We start from the raw sequence: 10,940 nt of genomic DNA on the forward strand, positions 1-10,940 counted from the left end.
ATTAATGTATAAAAAATATGTGTATGTTTAAAGGATATTTAGAAGTTTTGAAAAGATTAAAAAATGAATTAAAACTTTGAAAGGATTTCAAAACATTTTAAACCAAATTTAGATTTTCGAAGATTTTAAACAAAAAATGGTAAAATCTTAATGAGATTCCTAGGAAAACTAGATTTTCTTTTATTTTAATAAATTTATTTTTAGAGATTTTTTTAAAAAAGATTTCAAACATTTTCAAAAAGAACCTTAATGATTTTAAGGCAATTTTTGTGATTTTACAAGATATTTAGAAGATATCTAGGAGGTTTGAAGAAATTTTAGAATTAATTTAAAGTTTGAAAAGATCTCAAAACATTTTTAAAAAATGGAGATTTTGAATTAGAATTTTAAAAGCGTTTCAAGGATTTTGAAAGGTTCCAAGACAATAACAAAATTTTCTAAAGATTCCTGGTATTTTTTTATAAAAAGAAAGAATTTTTATTTAAATTTATTTTAATAGATTTTTTTAAAAAAGATTTCAAACATTTTCAAAAAGAATCAATGATTTTAAGGCAATTTTTGTGATTTTGCAAGATATTTAGAAGATATCTAGGAGGTTTGAAGAAATTTTAGAAGTAATTTAAAGGGGACCCGTTCATTTTTCGGAACGGTAAAAATTAAGAAAGTTAAAATTTCAGAATGGGTTATAATACATAATGGTAAAACTTAGGAATACCAAAAATTCGGAAAAAGGGATAAATCAGAAATCCAAAACTCTGAATAGTATTTATTCGGAAACCAAAGAAGCGGAATGGGTAAAAATTCGGAAACGTTAAAATTAGTAGGGTGAACAATTAGGAATAAGTAAATATACGGAGAGGGAAAATTCGAAATAGTAAATAAATGTTGTTATTAGCAGGTCTGTAGTTTTTTTATTTATAGTAGCATACAAATATTTATCACAATAAATTTGAATAGCATATCATAATAAATTTATGATATCCATTTAAAATTTTTCACGAAAAAATAATGATTTTTTATCATTATATAATTTATAAACAATTTTCAACGTACAACATAAATTTATTACGATATGATATTTAAATTCACTGCGATAAACATTTGTTTGCTAACATAAATCCCGTATATTTACATATTCATAATTTTTCACCCTCATAATTTTAACGCTTCTGAATTTTCACCCTTTCCGCTTCTTTGGTTTCTGAAGAAATACCTTTCAGAGTTTTGAATTTCCGACTTATTGCTCTTTCCTACTTTTTGCTATTCCTAAGTTTTACCATTATGTATTATAACCCATTCTGAAATTTTACCTTTCTTAATTTTTACCGTTCCGAGAAATGAACGGGTCCCATTTAAAGTTGGAATAGATTTCAAAACATTTTTAAAAAATGGAGATTTTTAATTAGAATTTTAAAAGCGTTTAAAGGATTTCGAAAGGTTCCAAGATAATAACAAAATTTTCTAAAGATTCCTGGTATTTTTTATTTAAAAAAAAAAAGAATTTTTAATCGTCTTATGGTAATAAGAAAAAACTTTTTTACGATTCTTATGAAAGTTTTGAAGGATTCTTTATCGATGTTGAAACTTCAGCATTTTTTTGTAGCTAAAATGTCAGACGACGAGGAGATTTACGTGAAGAAAACGAGAACCGTTCACTATGGTTCACTGGAGGAAACAGAACGCGCCCGGGTCGCAGCAGCAGCAGCAGCTGCTACTGCTGCTGATGGTTCCGACGATGAAAAAGATGGCTCAACACCAAATGAAAATTCCTCGGCTGCCGTTGCAGCCGGTAACGTGCACATTTCCACCGAGTACATGGACTTGGAGGAGGAAATGTCGAAAGATCGGCAGGCTCTCCTGGAAGAATTCGAGCGCAGAAGGAAAGCCAGACAAATTAATGTCTCGACTGACGATTCTGAGGTGAAGAAGAATCTGAGACAGTTGGGAGAGCCAATTTGTTTATTTGGTGAGGGTCCAGCTGATAGGCGAACCAGGTTGAGGGAACTTCTGGCCAGTCTTGGCGAAGATGCTATTAAAAAGAAACATGACGAGGAAGAAAAACCGTCGCAAGCGACTGAAAAGGACACGGAAACTTGGTACCATGAGGGACCTGACTCTTTGCAAATCGCGCGACAGTGGATTGCAAGTAAAGAAATTTTTATTTAACGTAGTGAACTTTAAAAAAAAAACAAACGATAAATGATCGGGAATTTACTTCTGATTGCAGAAAAATGCATGTTTTTATTATTTTAATAATTTTTGTCAATTTAGAAAAAGTCATTTCTACTTTATTTACAGTCGCAGATTTTTCAGATTCATCATTTTATCTGAAAATTTAGCTCTGGTTAAAAATGTAACTAATTTCTTGATAATCAATTTTGTTTGCAAAAAAAATTCAACTCTTCTAGTAGAAAATCTGAATATTTTGGCTGAAAATCCATTTTTTTTGTTGGTTAAGATCTTTTTTGGATCAAAATTTAACTATTTTGATGAAGATTATTATTTTTTAGTTAAAAATTAAACTATTTGTTTGAAAATCGATGTACTTTGTGAAAAATTCTCCTTCTTTTGTAGAAAATTAATCTGTATGGATGAAAATTCATCTTTTTCGTTGAAAATGTATATATTTATTTAAAAATACAAGTATTCAAGTTAAGTATTTAGCATTTTAGTTGAAATATTTTACTTTTTTGCTGAAAATTATTTTGTTTTTTAAACTGGAAAGGTATCATTCCAGTTGAATATTCCATAATTTTAGTTAAAAATTGATCTTTTTTGTCGAAATTAATCTGCTTTGTTGGAAATTTCTCCTTTTATTAAAAAAAAAAAATAATAATAATAATAAAATAATTATTCAAGTAAAAGATTCATAATTTCAATTGAAAGTTCATCTTTCTGGTTTAAATTTCAACTATTCTTATGAAAGAGTTACAATTTTTGTTGAAAACTCATCAATTTCTTTGAAAATTTAACTTTTTTTCTTAATTTAGTTTTTTTGGTTGAAACGTATTTTTTTTTTTTTTTGACTGGGAATTTTACAAATTTGTAGAACAAAAATCTGTCCACGTTCGATTTCAACAGTCTTTAAATAATTAGTTGAATTGTTATGTTTATCAATTATGCTATTATTTATCTTGTATAGCGTAATTAAAAAATTTTTTACATTAAGAATTTTCCATTTAAAATTTTTATTTTCAAGCTTGCATTTTTAATTTAAAGAATTTTTAAATGTTTTCTTGAAGACTCGAACAATTAAAAAATAAAAGCCTTTGATGTTAAAAATTTTGGATAAAAAGATTTTTATTTAATATATAATTTTTTTAATTTATCAGCACTTTAAGTAATAAAAGGTGAACAAAAACGATTTGACCTAATTCCTAATTAGTCCTAATTAAAGGATTCTATTAAATTAAAAATATTGTTTCAGTCCAAAATATTCAATTTGAAATTTTTAATTAAAAAAAAAGATTAATTATTGAATAATGAGCAAAATTTGAATTTTCATTCAAGACAAGTAAATTGAAACCAAACATTTAAAACTAAAGAATCTTTAACTGAATTGTTTGACATAGAAAACCTGGAATCGTTAAAATTTCGAAAAGCCTATAAATTTTGTACGTTGCAATTTTAATTATTGTATTTGAAAAATGCCTAATTTGTGAATTAAATTTTTAAATTTTGATTTATAATTTACAAATAAACATTTGTAGACAAAATTTGAATAATTTTAAGAGATATTTAGGAGTTTTAAACAGATTTGAAATTATCATGCAAATTTGAGAAAGTTTTCTTAAAATCTTCTAGAATCTTTTTTGAAAATTTTGTTTAAATCTTTGCTATCATTTCAAGTTTTACATTAAGTTTGAATCTTTTCAAAACTTCTACATATCTCTTAAAATTACTCAAATTTCGCCTACAAACAATAAATGTTCAATTGTTATTTATAGATCCAAATTGTAAAGAAATTTTCTAAAATTTTCTGGATTTTCTGAAAATTGTCGAAAAAATTCAATTCATCTTGACAGATATTTAGAAGTTCTGAAAAAATTTCCAAAATAATTTTAAATTTAAATCAAATTTAAAACAACTTCTAGATTTCTCAAAACTTTGAAATAAAATGTTGAAGCTTTCCAAGGATGTTTAAATTATTTCAAAAGAAAATAATTGAATTTCTAATTTAAGAAGTGTTCAGTTAAAATTTTTTCAGTTTTTCAATATTTCATGTTTCTAGCTTAAAATTCCTTAAAATTATATAATTTTGAACATTTTAAAGTTCATTGATTAATTTTTAAATTTAGAACATTAAAAATGATAACGTGGATTTATATTTTTTTATATTGAATAATGTTAGTACCTTTAACTTTATCTGTTTGATATAGCATTAACTTTTTGAATTCAAAATTTAATTATTAAAGTTTGAGTTGACAATTAGTGTATTTTTTTTGGCAAAAATTAATTTTTTTCTTGTTGAAAATTTAACTATGCCACTTCAAGATTTATCATTGTAGTTGAAAATTCATCAGTTACTTTGAACATTAATTATTTTGTTCAAAATCCGTATTTTTCTGTTGCAAAATAAAAACTAGTTTTTTTTTTAAGTTTTGGTTGAAAATGATTCTTTTTAAGTAAAAATTCAAGTTTTTTTATAAAAAGGTTATGTATTTTGTTAAAAATTCCATTTTTTTAGTAAAAAAATAATGTTTTGGTTCAAGATCCATCATTTTATTTTAAAGTTCATCTCTTTGTTGATAAATTGAACTATTTTTATGAAAATTAATTTCTTTGGTTGGACATACATTTTTTTAACTGAAAATTTATCTGTTATATTTTTGGTTGAAAATTCATTCTTTTTAGTTAAACATTTTTTTTGCCTAAAAACTCAACAGCTTGGTTAAAATTTGTTCTCTCCTTTGACTAAAAATATCTTTCTTAGTTAAAAATTCATATTTTTTGTTTTTCATAGAAATTTGAAGTATTGAGTTGAAATTTATTTTTCTGTTAAAAATTAATTTTTTATTCAAGATTCATAATTTTAATTGAAAATTCGTGCCTTTAGTTGAAAATTTAACTCTTTTTTTTTATAAAATACGTTGTTTTTTTGTTGAAAATTAATTTTTTAAACTGAAAATTCAACTATTCAATTTTTGGTTAAAGATCGATTTTTTGCAGTTGAAAATTCAACTAATTGTTTGTAAATAAATTTTTTTTATTTGAAAATTCAATAGTTTAACGTATTATTTTCAAATTAGTTGGCATTTTCAAAAGCTTTAAAAAATTTTAAAAGAATTGAAAGGATTTAAAATAATTTAGGTTATTTTAAAATATTTTGAAGACATTTTTTATTAATTTCAGTAATTGATTAGGATTTAAAAGAATTCAAAATACTTGAGGATATTGTAAAAGATTCTCAGACACTTAAAAAAGGTCAATTTTGAAACCAAAACTAAAATAGTTCAATTTTCAATTATAAAAGTAAAATATAAACAACAAAATAACGCATTTTCGAAAACAAAAAATGTCAACTAAAAATATACATTTTTAAGCAAAAATATAATGGTTACATCTGCCGTTAAAAAAATTAATTTTTCACTAGAAAGAAATGAATTTTCAGCCAAAGAAATTATTATTTTTTAATCACAGTGATGAATTTCCAACGAAAAATATGAACTTTGACCAAATAGTGGAATTTTAAACCCAAAATACGAATTTTGTATCAATAAAAAACAAAACGAATTTTCAACTAAATGGTTTTTGTTTCAACCAATGAAATAGATTCTTAACAAAAAATAGAATAGTTAACTTTTCTACAAAACAGATATTTTTTAACGAAAAAGATTACATTTCTGTAAAAAAAATTCAACAAAAATGGAATAGTTAAAGCTAATTTTGAACTAAAAAAAAATTAATTTTAAATTTAATTTTTAACTAAACACATAAATCTTCAATTAAAAATATAAAGTTTCTACCAAAAATAAAATACTTAAATTTTCAATTGGTAAAATAAATTTTCAACAAAAAATAAGAAATTAATTTTTAACAAATAGTTCAATTTTCAACCAGAGTAAATTATTTTTTAACAAAAAAGATGAAGTTTTAACTGATGAAAAAAGACGGGTTTTTGACTAATGGTTGAATTTTCACCTATAGCAGATAAATTCAATTAAAATAAATTAAATTTTCTGTATAAAACACAATTTTCAACAAAATCATTAAATTTGGAATAAAAAAAAGGCGTGTCAATTAAAATGATGAATCATCAACCAAATGAATGAATCATTGACAAAATTTTTAGACTACAAATTTTGTCCAACTTTGATTTCAATCGTTTTTAAATAATTTCCTAAACTGTGATTTTTATAAATTATTATATCATTTAGTTTAAAATGCTTAATTCGAAAATCTTTCACTTGAAAAATTTTCCATTTTAGATTTTTAATTTTTGAGCTTATATTTTAATTTAAAGAATTTTAAAATGCAGCTTTAAAGGTAAAAAATAGAAGTTTTTAAAATCGAAAATTTTTAAAATAAAAAACAGGGTGGCCGCCGGACCGGGAAACCGGGAGTTTTACGAATTTTCAGAAGAAAAATCTGCCCAAGTTCGATTTCAACATTTTTTAAAGTTTGATTTTATAAACTGTAAATATAAATAAATAAGTAATTATTTAAAAAATGGATCTGTACTCTAAGTATAGAAATCTGAACAATAATTGATTTGAACAAACAATTGTAGATGCGTTCAAAATTTGATAATTTCCAGATTGTAACTGTTTCAATCCGAAAGTCTTGATAAGAATTAAAATTTATATATCATTTATTCCGATAATTTTATTAATAAATAAAAATTTTTGTGATTTATCAATAATGTGTTTTTAATTCAGAGTTTCAGGTCTTCATATTATTTTTTATATTAAATTTAATACTGTCACAATTAAAGGTTTTTATTAAATTTAAATAATTTAAAAGAAAACAATTTGAAACTGAATTGTTTCACATAGAAAGCTTTGAATTTTTTAGATTTTCGAAGAACTTTTCAACTTTTAGCGTTACAATTTCAACTGTTCTATTTAAAAAGTGTTTAATTTATATGTGAAATTGTTAAATTTTGACGAATAAATAACAATTGAACACTTATTATTTGTAGAAAAGATTTGAGTCATTTTAAGAGATATGTAGAAGTTTTGAAAAGATTCAAAATTAATTTTTAAAAACTTGAAATTATTTCAAGTAATTTAAACGAAGTGTGTTAACATTTTTTCAGAACTTCTAAATATATTTTAAAATTAATCGAAATTTTCCTATAATTTTTGAAAATCCAGAAAATTAAATAAAATCCCTAAAATCTTCTTAAACTTTCTGTTACAATAATTTTTCAAAGTGAAAAATCATTTTCAATTTTCCTAAGAATTTCAAGAAAATTTTTATTCTTTTGTAGTCTTTCTCAATTCTTAAAAAAATGCTAACTTTTTTGTTTGAAATCTGAAAAAATCCGAATTTCATTTTGAATTCGGTTGTAAGTATTTCAAATTATTTCAAGTTCTAAATTGAATTCGAATCTTTTTCAAACTTCTAAATATCTTTTAATATTACTCTAATATTTTTACAAATAATAAGTGTTGTATTGCTATTTATAAATTTAAATTTAATTTTTTTTTGAATTTGCAGGATTTTTTAAAAGTTATAGAAAAAATTCAATTCATTTTGAAATATATTTAAAAGTTCTGACAAAAAATTATTTTTAATTTGGAAAATTTTAAAACCACTTCTAGATTTTTCCAGATTTTGAAGTAAAACCGGGAAATGACAGTGAATTTATTTCTTGACCGGGAATTTTACAAATTTTCAAAAGAAAAATCTGTCCAAATTCGATTTCAACAGTTTTTTAAATAATTACTTGAATTTATATCTTTTTAAATTATGATATCATTCAGTTTACAATGTATAATTCAAAAGTCTTTTACCTGCAAAATTCTCTATTTTAGATTTTTATTTTTAAGCTTATATTTTTAATGTAAAGAATTTTAACGTGCAGCCTTGAAGACTTTAACAATTAAAAACGTTTAAAGTTGCAAATTATTTATAAAAAACAGTTTTATATCATCAACTGTAAATAAGAATAAATAATTTTTAAAATGGATCGGTACTTTAAGTATTAAAAACTGTAAAATAATTGATTTAATAAAGCAATTTCAAATCCGTTGAAAGTTAAAGAATTTCCAGATTCGTAATTAATTCTTTATTAAAGGCTTTTATTAAATTAAAAATATTGTTTCAGACTAAATTATTCCATTTTTAACCCAGTGAATTATTTAATTTTTAGCAATATTTTACTTATAATTTAAGACGACTAAATTGAAGCCAAATATTTAAATGTAAATAATTTGAAACTTAAGTATTTGACATAGAAAGCTTTGCATTGTTAAAATTTCGAAAAGCTTTTAACATTTTAACGTTACAGTTTTTATTTTTCTACTAAATAAAATGTTTAATTTGTAAGCAAAATTGTTGAATTTCGATGTATAAATAATAATTGAACACGTATTATTTTTAGAAAAATTTGGGTAATTTTAAGAGATATTTAGAAATAATGAAAACATTCAAAATCGATTAAAAAAAAAAAAAAACATATTTTAAACGGAATACAATTTTTCCTACAATTTTTTGAAAATCTTAAAAATTAAAAAAAATCTTGAATTCTTCCTAGGTCGTTTTTAATAATATTGAAATTCTCTTTAAATCTTTTTGAATATTCTGTTGAAATAATTTTTCAAAATGAAGAATCATTTTTTATTTTCCTAGGAATTTTAAGAAAACGTCTTTATTCGTTTGGAGCCTTTCACAATTCTTAAAAAGCCTCTAAATTTTTTGTAAAATAAAAAAATTTATATTTTGTTTTAAATTAGGTTGCGAGTATTTGCACCGAAATTTCGTTACGTATAATCAAATTTTTTCTGTAAACATACTTCGTTAAAATTATTTGAATTAATTATAAATCCAAATTTTAAGGACATTTTGTTAAATTCGCAGGATTTTCTCAAATTTGTAGGACAAATTCAATTAATTTTTAAAGTTATTGAGAAGTTTTGAAAAAATTTCAAAAATAAGCTAAATTTGAAAAAATTTAAAACTGCTTCTAGATTTCTCAAGATTTCGAAATACAATTTTTAAGTTTTTCAAGGATGCTTAAACTATTTAAAATAAAAATAATCTAAATTCTAATTTAAGAACTTTTAAGTTGAAAGAAATGTAAATTTTAAAATATTTATTGGCCTAAAGTAACTGAATAATATAATTTTGACCATTTTTAAAGTTCATTGATTTATTCTTTAATTTAAATGATTGAAAATGATAACCTGGATTTATATTTTTGGAACTTAATCTAAATCTTTTCAATTTTAAAGGTAAAATTTTAAGAGTTCCACTTTGAATGCTTAAGTTTGTTGTTTATTTAGTATTACTTGTACTGTTACTGTTTAGCTTTATATTTTGATTTTTTACATTATATTGATCGGGAAAAATATTTGCAAACCGGGAAATGACCGGGAATTTTGTTCTTTGATTAAAACTTCTAATTTAAGATATGTTAAGTTAAAAAAATTATTTTTCAATTTCTAATGTGTCTAGTTTAAAATTACTTAAATAAATATAATTTTGAAATTTTTGAAAGTTCATTTCTTGCTTTTTCAATTTATAATATTGAAAATTTTAACATGGATTTATATTTTTGAAACTTAATCTGAATCTTTGAACTCTGTAATTGATAAAAGTTCTAAATTTTGCAGTTTATTTGCATTTCATTTAACATTGTTTAAATTTTTGAGCATTTAAATACATAATGTTTGAATTGAAAAACTTTTAAAATTCAATTTTAAACGTTTGGAATTCAAGAATTCCAATTTGAATGCTTTAATTTGTTGTTTATTAATTTATAGGGAAAAATGTTAAGAATATAGTTTGTTTTTAAAAAATTTCATTGGCCGTGAAAAATATTTCCGAACCGGGAATTTGTTTCCTTGGATTATTCTGTGATTCCTGATTATTTGTAGTGTACTCGCTTCCAAGAGCAAAAGCAAGACTCGACAATGCGAGACGAGAGTTGGAACTTCCGGGCGCGACGCGCACAGCTCGACGACAGGAATTGCTCAAGAAATTGCAGGCGCTGAGCATCTACTGTTCCCAGATTGGAGACACGAGGCCAATTTCTTACTGCCAGTTCAGTCCGAACTCGAAAGTCCTCGCGACGGCTTCCTGGTCGGGAAATTGCAATCTATGGTCTGTACCCGACTGCACTCTCTTGCGAACCCTCAAAAGTCATAATTGTAACGTTGGCTGCATTGTTTTTCATCCCAAAGCTACGTTGTCGGAAGACATTCTCGCTGAAGAGACTGGACAAATCTGCGTTCTGGCGAGCTGCTCAGTAGACGGTAAGAAAGTCAACATTTTTAATATTTAAATGAAATTAAGGGCATGTGACACAGCTAAATACCTATATTACCGACCACAGTTTTTCAGTTCACTGAATGTTTTTTTGAACCTGAGAACTTTTTTTGTACATAAAAAATCGAGCTGAAACTTTGGGAAATGTATTAGAGTACAATAAAGTACGTTTAGGTACTGCATTTTGGTAGGAACTTCACTGAAAATTATTTCATCTTTTTTCTGAACCTCAACATTTTTTGTACGTTCGAACCTTTTTTATACACAAAATATCGGTCTCAAACTTTGAAAAATGCAAGGGCCGAAAGAAAACTACGTTTAAGTACAAAGCTTAACAATAAAAGATGTAAAAAAATATATTTTAAGGGCATGCGACACAGTGGAATTCCTACATTACCAACCTTTTTTTTCTATTGAACAAAATTTTTTTTTGAACCGTAGAACTTTTTTTGTAAATCAAATATCGAACTCAAAATTTCAGGAGAGCATTAGAAGACATTATCCTA

At 24.0% G+C, this 10,940-nt stretch overlaps 1 protein-coding gene across 2 annotated transcripts in view; it reads left to right on the forward strand.

Annotated features, from left to right (window-relative positions):
- Window positions 1-10,940, forward strand: part of LOC117175707 (U4/U6 small nuclear ribonucleoprotein Prp4) — an 82,691-nt gene that overhangs the window by 57,061 nt on the left and 14,690 nt on the right. For both annotated transcript variants that reach the window (XM_033365470.1, XM_033365471.1), the window contains exons 2-3: window positions 1,604-2,146; window positions 10,044-10,421. In XM_033365470.1, the coding sequence (XP_033221361.1) occupies window positions 1,604-2,146; window positions 10,044-10,421 (921 nt within the window). The remainder of the gene's footprint in view (window positions 1-1,603; window positions 2,147-10,043; window positions 10,422-10,940) is intronic.

This window comes from Belonocnema kinseyi, chromosome 6 (genome assembly GCF_010883055.1).
Source record: "Belonocnema kinseyi isolate 2016_QV_RU_SX_M_011 chromosome 6, B_treatae_v1, whole genome shotgun sequence".
Classification (NCBI taxonomy): Eukaryota; Metazoa; Arthropoda; class Insecta; order Hymenoptera; family Cynipidae; genus Belonocnema; species Belonocnema kinseyi.